The 14,045-nt window shown below is 35.6% G+C and overlaps 1 protein-coding gene across 2 annotated transcripts; it reads left to right on the forward strand.

The window, feature by feature from the left end:
* Nucleotides 1–4,184: 4,184 nt before the first annotated feature.
* Nucleotides 4,185–7,442, forward strand: LOC145027472 (calmodulin-binding protein 60 A-like). 2 transcript variants are annotated; one of them, XM_078976911.1, is made up of 8 exons: nt 4,185–4,516; nt 4,737–4,815; nt 5,007–5,059; nt 5,126–5,616; nt 5,831–5,991; nt 6,064–6,270; nt 6,386–6,938; nt 7,081–7,442. In XM_078976911.1, the coding sequence occupies exons 1-7, from the start codon at nt 4,392–4,394 to the stop codon at nt 6,881–6,883; spliced, it is 1,614 nt and encodes a 537-aa protein (XP_078833037.1). In that variant the 5' UTR covers nt 4,185–4,391; the 3' UTR covers nt 6,884–6,938; nt 7,081–7,442. The 2 variants fall into 2 exon arrangements, with proteins under 2 accessions (XP_078833037.1, XP_078833036.1); XM_078976910.1 differs by having other exon boundaries at nt 4,186–4,516; nt 7,078–7,442.
* Nucleotides 7,443–14,045: the final 6,603 nt, after the last annotated feature.

Consider the following 14,045-nt stretch of genomic DNA (forward strand, 5'->3'; position numbering starts at 1 on the left):
TCTTCATCTAGGAACGTCTAGGGTTTTACCTAATTAGATATGGAGTATTTATATACAAGTTAGCAACAAAAAAACACGAAAAAATGAAAAATACAACCATGCTTTTGGAAATACACGATCACATTTTTTCCCAAAGTCCCGAAAATTTTCGTTATTTGCGTTTAATGAAGCGTGATGTTGTTTCGAGCATATTTGATAAAAACATGATCGTGGTTTAGCAAAAACAAGATCACATTTATGCTTCGAGGTCCTGAAACTTGACTTTTGGCTTAGAAAAGTTGTGAAAGTAAAGCACGAATGGTGAAAAAAACACGATCATGTTTTTCATAAAACGCACGATTCATACATGAACTCTTCACTTTCAGCAAATCCAACCCAGGTTCCAGACTCCTCAGGTATTTTAGCACAATTAAGCTCTAAATATGCATCCAAACTACTTCCAAATCACTGTTCCGCTCGAAATATTTGAAAAAAAACCATAAAAACTTGAGCAGTACAAGAATTCTAGCGATAAACATGAGTTGAGCAATATTTAAACTAATGTACATACAAATACATAAAATATGATGCGAAATGTAATAAAAACCAATGTAAAATGTGCATAAAATGACATCTGTCAATGACTGATTAACTCTTATCAAATCCATTTTGGGGAGTCTTGGTATTTATTTCTTCTTCATGTTTCGTCTACCTACCACAACTTATCATGTTTTGGAGCGCAATAGATCTCGATTTTTTCCGGGTATGGAGGAGATTAACAACATATTCAATGGGTCAAATGAGATGTTTCTCTTAATTCTAAAGAGAAAGGAGGGTTGAATATTAGTAATTTCGATTCTTTCAACTTGGCCCTGTTGTATAAATAGAAGGTGAAGATTCTTTTTAGAAGATAAACTCTCTTTGGGTTAGACTTATTAAATGTTGTTATGGGGAGTATGGCAGTTTCAAGGGTGGTTCTGAGCTTTTTTTTTTTTTTTTTTTTGTGTGTATATATATATATATATATATATATATATATATATATATATATATATATATATATATATATATATATGTGTGTGTGTGTGTGTGGGTGTGGGTGTGGGTGGGGGGGGGGGGGGGGGGGGTGGCATAAAACTGTTTGCTCTATTAATCAATTACATGCACGTAATGTTATCTCAAATAACTTTATGGCTATACACTTGGGAATGGTTCTATAACTAAATTTTAGACTGATGTTTGGTGTTGGGGTTTGATTCTTAAGGACCAGTTTAATAGGCTCTTTGCTTTGTCCACATCGAGAAGTTGTTGGGATTGTTGAGTTATATGGTTTTGAATTCCAATATGGATAAATGGGGTTGGGGTTTGGATTATATTGGTGTTTTTACACTCAAGTCGGCTAGGAGGTATATTTATGATCATTGTTTGTCGGTGGGAGGAAGGGTCACTAAATGGAATAGATTTGTTCCGATAAAGATTAATATTTTTTTAAGAAAATTGTTGTTGAATAGACGCCATCTTTCTTGTAATTTGGTGGAGAGTTGAGTGGAATTGTCAACTTTTTTAGAAAATAATATGCATTTGTTATTTCAATGTTCTTTGGCCGTTTAAATATGGAGTTGGGTTGGGATGAGGCTAGAGTTACAGATTCCAGACTTTGTTGGGGTGATAATTTTTTTTGATTTGGTTGATGCAAATCTGGACTGTCTGGTGGCTAGAATGGAGCGATCGATTGTGGAGTCGATTTTTATGAGTATCGGTCATTTGGACGTACCTAAATTCTATTTTATTTTGGTCATTCGATTATAGGAAGCAATCTGTTTTTGATAACATTATTGAAAATTATTTTCGTTGGTTTACTTTACGGAATTCCAAGGCTATGATTAATTGGATGGACCGGATGAGAAATTCAATCCTGCCTTAATTTTGTTATTTTGCTAATCTTTAGCTAGCCTCTTTGTTTTGAAATAAAATTGTTGTTATTCAAAAAAAATATTACAGTTTTCCTTGACGTAACAAAAATAATATATTTTTTTTCTTTTAATAAGAAACTATATGTAGTTTAATATTGGAGAAATTAAATATCTTTTTAACTTTTGTTCTTACAAATCTTCTTACCAAAATTAAATGGTGATATGTGTAACATTTAATAAAAGTTTAGTATAGTAATATAATACACGTTATCATTTAATTAGGTAGGAGGATTGATAGGAACAAAATTAATTCGTAGAAAAAAATTATTTTGCATTATTAATAATGCAAACATTTCTAGGCCTAGGCCTAGACTATTCTATTCTAACTAATTATTGTGTTATTGTATAAATGATTGTCGGCCAATCATTTGATATAATTTAACAAAGTGGTTATTACATATTATTGAATTAAATATAATTGAAAAATACCATCTAATTTAACTAGAAGGTTATTTTAATCAGTTAATATAGATTTAATAAACGAAATTTGCATATTTTAAGGAAAATTGCATATTTTAAAGGAAAATAGATTCTATTAATTTTAAAAATCTGATTGTATGGATGATAATTCTATTAATTCGGAAATTCTGACGGAATATGTTTATCAATATATAGAAAAAATAACAAAAATTATTGAACCATACAAAAATACACCATCTGATATAATATATATTTTGATTTAATGAACTTCTTGAAGAATAACAAAATTTTGGATACAAGTTAAAAAAAAATTCATTACATTCTTAGAAAAGAAAAAATATATATATACTATTCTCTGAGAATGTTACACTTATTAATAACAAAGAAATACAAATATATAAATCATTCTACCAGAATATACTATTATTCTGTTAGAATAATCTATTCTTTTTGGAAGATTGGTGACCATTGTTCATCTTTATCCTGTGTAATAACCCATTCGATGTCCCCTCTTCCATCTATATTTTCCTGTCAAAAATCAAAATCAAACACCAATTCTTCCCAATGATTTATGTTCAAAAAATAAAAAAAAAATGTAGCAACTAATCAAGTAAAATATAACAGGTAAAGCATAGAATTATTCCAAGTTTCACTATGACCAAAATCACACTTAAGTTCTGTTTCTCCTATTGGTCCTTCCATTGCAGCCATTCTACCTCCTAAACACTCAATAAAAGATTAAACTCAAATAAAATCAAGACTCCATTCTAAAATAATATATACAAGGATAAAAAGTTTTTGTGAGATATGGATGATCAAGAAACACCCATCAATTCACTGTAAAACATCAACACTAAATATCAATTCCTTCATCAGATTGTGTCAAAACAAACAAAGAAAAAGGAATTTTCATTGTTCTTTTGTTCCTCTCTATCAATTTCTGTCAAACACAAATCCAAACATCCATCTTTATCATACATTGATTCCTATCCCCCCCCCCCCCCCCCCCCCCCCCCCCCCCCCCAAAAAAAAAAAAAAAAAAAAAAAAAAAAAACGAGGCTGCTAAAGCAAACCCCATGCTCATCTGTTTCATTGATATTTCAATGGAGCTATTGCTAGATCAAGATAAAAAGAGAGAAAAAGAACAGGGGAGCTGCCATAGCAGCCCCCGTCCACGCACCTTTCAACCACTGAGAGCAAAACCTACCGAAGTGGGTGTTTCCCCGAAGCAAAACCAGTCGACGACAACCCCCTCTGATCCCTCGACCTCTTTCCTGCCGCGACGATGCTGCTGCCCTACCCCATCCCGTTCTTCCCTTCAGCACGTCGAACCCAGGAGATCACATCGCTGCTTTTTCACGTCTTCGATGCTTCGGCCTCATCGAGCCCCAGAGTCAACGATCCTCCTCCTGAAGGATCGACCAGTTCCTACGGGGGGTTTAGGATAAAATCAAAACTTTGGATCGTGGTGGTAATTAAAAGGCGGGGGGTTAGGATAAAATCAAAACTTTGGATCGTGGTGGTAATTAAAAGGGGATAAATTAGGTTCAAATCAACTAGCATAATTATAGGAAAGTATTTGAGGAAGTTGTTTATAAAATTACCTAATTACTCTTATTTATTTATTTATATTTTATATTTTGATTGACCCACATTTATACATAAGACACTAAATATTTAAACAAAGGAAAATAGCTCAAAATTTCTATGATATAAACATGGTACTCCGTTTCCGTTATATGGACCAAAATTTCGGCGTGTTCCGTAGATTGTCTTTGCCGATGGCTACCTTAATACTCATTTGTTCCTTTGCAATTAATTCTCTTAAAAGAATATTTCGAATTTTTGTCTTCCAGTCTGACACCGCATGTTGGTCGTCTTTGTCGATTTCCCTTCATCCTCATCGATTCACTGATTACTGGTTCCTTCATACTCATCACCTTCCACCTCTACCTCTAGTAGTACTACTTCCGGCTCTTATTTCGCTTCCACCACCACCGCCGGTTGCTCTAGTAAATCATGTCGCAGAAGCGGCAAAAGCAGGACGATGTCAGTACTTCTTCACAGGAAGAACAGGAACAAGAACGGGAACATCAGTCGTTTTCCGATGCGGCAGCCCGTCGTAAACGTCCTTCTTTCAGAAAGTAACTCCGTCAAACCCTTATTCACCCCCCCAATTGAATATGTTTGTTTTTGGTTCGTTAATATTACTCGATTAAATCTGTTTTTTGTGGTGTTGTATACGATTCCTAGCCACCGCGTATTTGTTTTAGCGGGATTCATGCTTAATTTGTTACTTTTAGGAATCGTAATTGACTTTAGAAGATTCAGAGAAAAGTAACTATTTAATCTTGATATATACAGTGCAGTGTTGGAGGTGATGAAGTTCTGTACAATCCACAAGTATGTGGAGCCAGTTTTGGAGCCCTTGATCCGCAGAGTAGTATGTAACAAGATCTTCTTAATTTCTTTTCATATCCATTTTGAATCCAACACTATATAAGATATACTTATATTGGCATTGATGTATATAGCAAACAATGAACAACAAAATACGCTTACTACTTACTTGTCCTACTTATTTCATTTAATGAACTTCTTTATTGCTAATTAGATAACTATACCCGGGTACAGGTGAAAGAGGAAGTTGAAATGGCATTGGAAAAACATTTTGCACACATGAAGTGGTAAGGCATGAATGCATGATGAATACGACTTTTATGTAAGACTACTAACGTATGTTCTTTACACAGGGATTGTGAGGATGAGATAGAATCTTTTCACCCAAAGAACTTACAGTTACAGTTCCTAAGTGCTCTATCTCTTCCAGTTTTTACCGGGACCCGTATTGAAGGAGGAGACTGCAACATGCTAAAAGTAGCATTAATCGATGCTCATACTGGGAAAACAATTTCCAGTGGGATCGAATCATCAGCAAAAGTGGAAATAGTGGTTCTTGAGGGAGACTTTGGTGATGATTCTGATGACAATTGGACACTTGAAGACTTCAGTGCTAACATTGTTAGAGCGAGACGTGGGAAGAAACCACTTCTTCATGGAAATGCACTTTTGAATCTTAAAGAAGGCATAGGTTTAGTGGGTGATCTTTTTTTTACAGACAATTCAAGCTGGACAAGGAGTCGGAAATTTAGACTGGGAGCACGGGTTTTGGACAATTTTGATGGAATTCGAGTGAGAGAAGCAAAGTCGGAGTCTTTTGTTGTCCGAGATCATCGTGGGGAACGTAAGTTTATTTAATAATTTCGATCACTCTATGTGATTTGGAATGTAAGGGTAAAATGATCATTCAGTCTAGTGAAAAAACATAATACCTTATGTATACAAGACTAAAGACTTATCGGGAAAAAAAACAACCTCTAAATCATGTCCACATTAAGTTTATCAAGTCAAAAAGAAATTTTAATAAATATGACGATGTGATTTTTCTTGGTTTTTAGTATACAAGAAACATCACCCACCGTATCTGTCTGATGAGGTATGGAGACTTGAAAAAATCAGCAAGGATGGAGCTTTTCACAAGAGGTTGAACAAGGAAAAAGTCAAAACAGTCAAAGATTTCTTAGTTCTTTACTTTCTATACCCTGCAAGGCTTCGACATGTAAGATGTTGCATTCTTTGTATTATTTTGCTCATAAAGTTTGTATTTTTAACCGATTTCTTATCATTGCAGATTCTAGGATCCGGTATGTCTGCTAAAATGTGGGACGTTGCTGTGGAACATGCTACAAGATGCGTGATAGATGATAACAAATTGTACTTGTATTGTCCTCAATCTCATCAAAGGGATGGCGTTGTGTTCAATATTGTGGGACAAGTCCTTGGACTTCTTTCGAATTGCAAATATGTTGTTTCCAACAAACTTTCAGAAACCGAAAAGGTTAGTGTCTCAGACAACGCATATTCTCTTTCGTTATTGTTGCGTTTGTTACATGACACAGTACAACCTGTTCTGTTCTGTTATGTTCTGACAACTTGGAAAAATGGTTATATAGACGGAAGCCCACAAGTTGGTGATATATGCATTTCAAAACTTGGAGAAAGTTGTTTCCTATGATGATGAAGCATCTCTTACAACCGGAACTTGCTCTTTAACCGAAGATATAGGAAATAACAATTACCTTCCAAAAGGCCGATTTGATTACCCACAGATGAACGCGCCATCTCCAAGTGAATACGAGTCGAATCAAATGGGTTCAATCAATGTTGGATTTGATGAGCCTATGGACTTCGAATGCCATGTTGACAACACCTTGATTTGTGATCCGAGCTCAACCATGCATTTGCAATATCTTGGTACTTCTTCTTCTCCACCCGGTGATTTGCAGTGTGCGGTTGATAGGTTTTTGTTTCCGTGTTCGGGCATGGGGAAAGCTCAGAGGAGATGGAAGATTGTGTCGAGTGTTGTAAAGTGGTTCTCACTTATGTTAGAGATACGCAAAGGGGATTTATCGTCAAATGCTCGATTGGTGGATGAAAATACTCGGTTTTAGAGCGAGTTAAAGTTCAAATTTATGGTTTCTTGTGTATATACAAACACCACAGCAGGTAATTTTTTCAACTCGGGACCTTTTATCAAACTGCAAAAAGTATAAAACGATAACAAAAAAAACTGTTTTCTAAGAGTGAACGATTATTGGACATATCAATCACTGATTAGATTATATGTTCTATGATTTGGGTGTAGAAGGTGTGATTTGGCTGAGGTGATACGATGTTGCTCTATTCGTGTACATTACATGCAGGCTGGAGCATAAGCAATGCTTTTAGATTGTTGATTGAATGGAGTATGATGGTGCTAGAACTTGTTACCCCGTTGGCCAAATTCTGATCCCCAATACACGAAAAAAGATCTTTCAAATGTTGATCTACTTTCCATGTTGGAGTTGGCATGGATCTAAGAAGTTAATAAAAAAAATGAAAAAAAAATTGGTGTAGCAAGATCATTTGAATGTACATACTTGAAGTTTTTTTTATTCATTCTATTTGTGCGAGAGATTTGGCAGTTGAGGACCGTTTGGGTGTAATAAAATATAATTGTTATTTGTTTCATATGATCAACTTTAGTTTATAAAGAAAATTGAAGTATGATTCTATATAGAGAATAACTTGGTCATGCTATTGCCATGTAAGGTTAAAAGGAACCCTTAAGCATTTAGTTGCGGAAAAATAAACCGTTTTATGGAATAATTTTATAAAAAAAAAAAAACGAGATTTTTGAAAAGGTGCTTAAGTAAACAAATTTTTAAAAATTTCGGATTTCCAAATTTACAAAGGAACTTAGAAAATTTTAGAAAAATGATAATTATTGTTTTTCAATTCTTTTAATTCCAAAAGGTTAAATCTAAACACTCACCGACTTTAATGCTACCCTTTCCACCTTAATTACATCTAAATATCAAAATGTTTAAGATTGGATTTTGAAACTATAAATTCCAATAAATTTCTCATTTTCCATATGTAATTGTGACACATCAATGCATCTAGACGCAACCAATTTGAAGATATTGGAAGGAATGATTGACAACATCAAATCCCCACTTGATAGCCACTTGAAGTGGCCATGATTTGAGCCACTTGAAGTGGCCATGATTTGGGTATACTGAAACAACCCAAAATCGTCACTTCGTCGCCACTTGAAGTGATGATTTTTGAACAATATGATCATTTTCTCTTGATGCTTTTCTTTAAAAGACGAATTTTACGTTAAGTTGTTCCCTTTTCTCATCTAGGCTATTTTTGGTGATTTTTCTTGCTTTGATTTGTACACTTGGAAAGGGTTGTAATGCATCGTTGCAATATACTAGATGTAATGTCCGATTTTTCAGGTAAAACTCTTAGCAATGACTTCATTTATTTTCTTGTGTTAGACCCGGGTATGCTGGGTGTACATAAGGTACGTTGGGTGTACTCCTATGCATGCATGAGGTGGGAAGTTGTAACGTACCACAAATTATGAGGTAAAAATTTCATGTTAATTCAATCAAAACATTAATTATCTTTAAGCCAAACATTCATTATTTTTTTTTCTAAATATTCAAAAGTACTTTATAGGAAAACAATTATCAAAGTACAATCCCAAAATCATCATAATGTGGAAACATGGGTGGATGCGCTGCGATCAAACCATGCCTTTCACTTTTGAACCGGAAGTACCTAAAACTATAACCATAAAAACCGTAAGAAAAAAGCTTAGTGACTTCCCCAATATACCACATACCATACATACATACAACCAAACATATATGGGTGCTTGCAATCCCCTTTGGTCTATTTCAACCGGATACCGGGTCTATTTTACCCCTATCACTACTGTACATATCAACATATAGTGGACCCTGCCCGATATCGGGCCTCACTCGGTATACAGATCTGTCAGTCATCAGACCTCGCCTGACATCAGGCCCCGCTCGGTATACATATAAACATATAAGCATATAATCACACAAGCACATGTGATATCAAAAAGATAATAGCATACAATACAGTCATTGGGCCCCGCCCAACATCATGCTTTGCCCAGTAACATAATAAACCATGGAAAACCCGCTAAACACAATTAGGAAACTCACCTCAAGCTGCTGAATCACTCGAATGAATCTCAGATTGCTGGCCTGGAAAACCCGCGCTGTAAAAAACAATAACATCCGATTATTAATTGGATTACGACCCATAACCAAGTGCTAAGAACTCTTGGGTAACGATTTAGCTTTATGAAGGTTTTCATTCATTTGTTTTCCACTTACCAAAACTATAGCTTCCTCATACTCTCTCATATTCTCTCTTGCAAAGAAGTGTTAGAAGATTACTTGCTTGCATTTTGCTCTCTTTGTAACATTCATTTTAGATGACGGATTGCTAAAGTTTTAAATTTCAAGATTTAACCCTACTCACGACATGAGCCCTTGGGTGTCACGTCGTGAGGAAGTTGATGCAGTCGTGCATCATTTTTGGGCCTAACGACGTGAGAGTGTGATGGCTCATGACGTGAGGTAAGTCTAGGATGAAACCTTAATTTTGGGGTTTTGCCCCGTATTTAAAGGAAGTAAGGGTTAGGGTTAGCCCACTGATAGCTTCATTTTATTTACTTATTTTTATAGTTTATTTTAGTACATTTCATTCGCATTTTAGTTAACTTTCATGCATATTTTCCCTTTTGTTATTTTTATGACCATTTCGGGGTACTTTCTAGTTTCTTGAGCATTATTGCAGATTTTCTTGGAAACTAGCAGGGCGCCACTCTTGCGAGGTGATTGGGCTTGAAGGGAATTGGAGATTTCATGCTTGATGGCTATGAAGGTGATTCATGGGGTGGACTTGTCAATTGCTTGAAGGCTTGGAAGAATTGAGCTTTAAATTTGAAAGATGCGGGGGAACATTCAAGCGTATGAAAATTATTAATCGGGCGAGTTCACAACCCTTGGAGGATTTAGAGAGGTCAAATTGGGCTTTAAATGAAGAAAAACTTGAAGAAAATGGGCTAGGAGGTGATTGGATTCGATCTGGGCTAGTGGGATATGCTTTAGAGGCCCAAAATCTCAAAGGAGCCCATGTCAGGCACCACCCGCGCAACCCACCCGCGCAGCAGCACGCGGGTCGCGCAAGGCCCTGCAGGGGTAGTTTCGGAAATTCTTCTTTTGAGCTATTTGAGGAAGGTTGGTGCCCATCTTTTGCATACTCTTGGACATCCGATTTTTGAAGATTCTCTCTGGAGTTTTGAAGACTTTTGAAGGCCAAGAACCCTTGAAGAACATCATATTTTTACCTCTTGATTCTTGCTTAATGTTTGGTACAATTTTCTCTAACTTTGTTTCTTTGTGTTTAGCCATGCTTAGCTAAACTAATCTTGGTTGACTTTTGGTTAATCCTTTGAACTTTTGTTGAATGTTGAAGAATCCATGAACATGTTCTTGAATCTTTATGGGAATGTTTTGTGTTTTAACATCTTATCATTACTTGTATGTTTTAGTTCATGAGTTTAAATGTGTTTGTGGTGATTAGTTGGCTAATTTCTTGATTAAGTAAAGGATCCTCAAATTAGCAAGCAACAAATGATTTTTGTGTTGTTTTTGCTTCACACAATCATAAAACATTTCCTCCAACATGGTGGTGAAAGCATTTGACCCCTCTTGGATTTGGTGACTTTTTGGTTCTTAATGCTAGTTGACTTTCACTAATTACATGCTATTTGGAATTAGTGACTTTGACTAAGGAAATTGTTATGAGCTTCTCTAGACATTTCAACAATTAAGAAAAGTCTAGGTAATCTCAAGCTCCTTGGATTACTATAGCCAAATTAAGGATTTAAATCAAAGTATTGCACCATTGGATTCTAATGATATGTTCATCAAAAGTCAAAGTGAGGAAACTTTAAGTCAACCATCTCTCCCTTATTGATTTTACATCAAACTCTTATTTTCGTTGCATTTGTCTATTTAAATCATAGTTAATTCTAGTTTGTTTCAAGTATTTCAAAACACCAAAAACCCACCATTTTATTTTTATTGTCATTTTACAAGTATTTTTACAAAGAGATTTTTCATAGAGTTATAAATTGAACCAATCTCCGTGGATTCGATCCCTTTACCACTATACACTATTTTAGTGTGTAATATTTAGGGTTATTATTTGTGTTGGCCTCGACAACCACCACCCACCCTCAACCCCCATCACCTCCATACACCCCTTTTTGGAACCCTAGCACTCATATTTGATCTTGAGCTCATTTTTGGGTGATTTTAGCGTAGGAGAAGAAGAGGAAGAGCATCTAGCCCATCATTTCTACATTTAAGTCTTGCCATCAAGCACCCTCTCACGTTTTGGAGCCTTTGTGAGTTTCAATTTCATTGCTTTGTGAGTCTATAAGATTAGATATAGCTTTTTATGCTTAAATCCAACATTCCCATGATGAAATAGTGGTTAGAATCCTTAAAGTTAACAACTTTACGGATCTCTAATGCCTCTTGAGTATTATAAGTTCTAGATCTGGATTTTGGTGGAGTTTTATGACTCTTGCATGAAGATTTGGTATCATTTTCTAATATGCACTTAAGTAGTGTTTAGGACATGCATGTCCAAAAAGCAATGATTTTTATGATGCTCTGGAGTGGCAAAGACCCTAGGAAGGATTTAGTTGTTTGTAAAAAAAGGAATAAGAACTTCATTAAGAACTTTTGTTTAGGGACATTCTCACGACATCATACCCTAGATGTCACGATGTGAGGATGTCGATCCTCATCTATTTTGGACTTATTGGGTCACGACGTGACCATTAGAGGTCACATCGTGCAGCGGCGGAGACAATAGTGTGACATCCCCAATTTCACGGCCAGAAAAGACCGATTTGTTTATGCTCTTTTATATATATATATATATATATATATATATATATATATATATATATATATATATATATATATATATATATATAAAATCAGAGTGATCGTTTAAAGAAAACGGTTGCGGAATTTGTTCCCAAAATAAAATATGATAACCATTTATCAAAACATTTCTCGAAAAAAATGTATTTTCGTTAAATAATAAAAAACTCGGGATGTCATGTTCGTTACAGACCAAAAGCATAAACAATATAAAATAGACCTTACAATAGTTATTCAACTACTGATCTATAACCCAAAATCTCTCGTCAAGTCCACCAACTTATACCCTTGTGCCATTACCTTTAATGAAAAGAAAACTGAGTGGGTCACGCTTGGGAGCCTGGTGAGTATATAGAGTTTTCAACCCACAATAATATAATTACTATATGTAATCAGCAAACAATCAACCCAATTACCCATCCCCATTATTTTCTTAAGGTTTTACCCTAAGAACCAACTATCCTTCATTCATTTATTCGTAAGGAATTTGGCACGAATTCCATTGCTGCCAAAGCTTATTTATCAAGTACTAAATCCATAGTTATCTGGCGCTAACTCCATAGTCACCAAAGTTCACTTAACAAGCGCTAACTCCATAGTCGCCAAGGCTTAATCAACAAGTGCTAACTCCATAGTCGCCAAAGTTTACTCAACGTGCGCTAAGTCCATAGTCGCCAAGGTTCATTAAATAGGCACGAAGTCACATCGTCGCCAAGGTTTATACAATAGGCACTAACTCCATAGTCATCAACTATTCCATCTACCTATGTTCTACCCAACAATTTTGTAGATATAAATACTTACACAGTTTAAATCATTTAACACCTGTATAAAACTCCAATTTCCATGCCCATCTCAAATAGACAAATAACATATAAACACATAGCACGTATTTCATAGAAAATATATCGTATTTATGTATTAGAAGAAAGTAACTACACACTCACACATATAAACAACAATAAACTTAATACACTTAGTTAGGTTTATTCATCCTAAATAATCTTCTATCAAAAAGTCATTTTTTTGACACTTATTGTCTCTAAATTGACTAGCCCTGATCTACGAGCGTTACAATTATCTCCCCCTTAGGATGATTACGTCCCGGAATCATCAACAAAATTGGATTTGTATACTGACTCCATAAGTTATCTCTCCATTCTACGTAATAACCTTGATGCTCAACCCTGCATCTGCTCTTCGTACTACGTTGGACTTTAGATCGACATCTTTAAGTTACAAAATAAATCCTTATTGTGGACTCCTTCTTCTTCTAAGGATAAATACATTCATTTATCTATTGTAACTAACCGATGGGTCGTGCCCCGATGACCTCTCATCGCGGTCGGACTCAATTAATATGACCACTAGGGTCGGAATAACCATCATCCTACTAGTCATTACCGAAACAAGGGAAATGACAAACTTGAATAAAAGGAAATCAATTACTAGCTTCTTGACAACCTTGTGACTTCCCCTGATCCAAGCGTGAGTCCTGTGCTTCCGGTAGTATAGATCTCTACTACCATTCACACCTACTCATACTCGTCCCAAGTATTGTCTCGCAGTTAACCAAGTCACCATACATAAATCATATAATCATTCAACACATCAGATAACAAAACCAAGGTTTATATTAAATCTTGAAACTATTACACAAAAGTTCAAGTTCACCCTATACTATGCCTCTAATAGGCTATGCTTCCTGATACAGACTTTATATATTAATATGAAGTCTTCATCTTTTAATCCTCCCATCCTTTTCTGCTTCGTTGAGGAACATGTTGAATGCCCTTGGCTGTGGAGGCGTGTTTTTCTGTGGGCAGTCTTTAGAAATATGACCTTCTTCGTTACACCTATAGCACACCTTCTTGATAGGTGGGCACTTGTTGGCGTAGTGCCCTGTCTTCCCACATTTGTAGCAAGTCATCTCCTCGCTACATTTCCCGAAGTGTTTCTTCTTACACTTCTCACACCACTTAGCTTCATCTCTTCCCCCAAATTTCGAGAATTTACTTTCTTTGTCGATTATTGAAGATCCTTCACGCTTCCTTTTCTCTCCAACTTCAGCTCTTTCCAGACCCTTTTCTTTTATTTGGGTCTCAACATTCTTGGCTGCCCAGATGGCGGCTTTCAGAGTGGTTGCTTGTTTGACTATCGGACCAAAGTCCGCTGGTAATCCATTGGCAAACTTGTTGACCTTGGAAAGCTCAGTTGGAATTAGGTGTGGAATAAGCTTCATCTTCTCCGTAAAGCTCGTAGCGTATTCAGTAAC

Source organism: Lactuca saligna, chromosome 1, assembly GCF_052625555.1.
Source record: "Lactuca saligna cultivar CGN05327 chromosome 1, ASM5262555v1, whole genome shotgun sequence".
Lineage (NCBI taxonomy): Eukaryota > Viridiplantae > Streptophyta > Magnoliopsida > Asterales > Asteraceae > Lactuca > Lactuca saligna.

Bases quoted from the DNA above. Each gene is read 5' to 3' on its own strand.
- LOC145027472 (XM_078976911.1), top strand. From the start codon at position 4,392: ATGTCGCAGAAGCGGCAAAAGCAGGACGATGTCAGTACTTCTTCACAG. The intron at 5,992-6,063 runs GTAAGATGTTGC...TTATCATTGCAG, and splicing joins ACCCTGCAAGGCTTCGACAT to ATTCTAGGATCCGGTATGTC. The intron at 6,271-6,385 runs GTTAGTGTCTCA...ATGGTTATATAG, and splicing joins AACTTTCAGAAACCGAAAAG to ACGGAAGCCCACAAGTTGGT.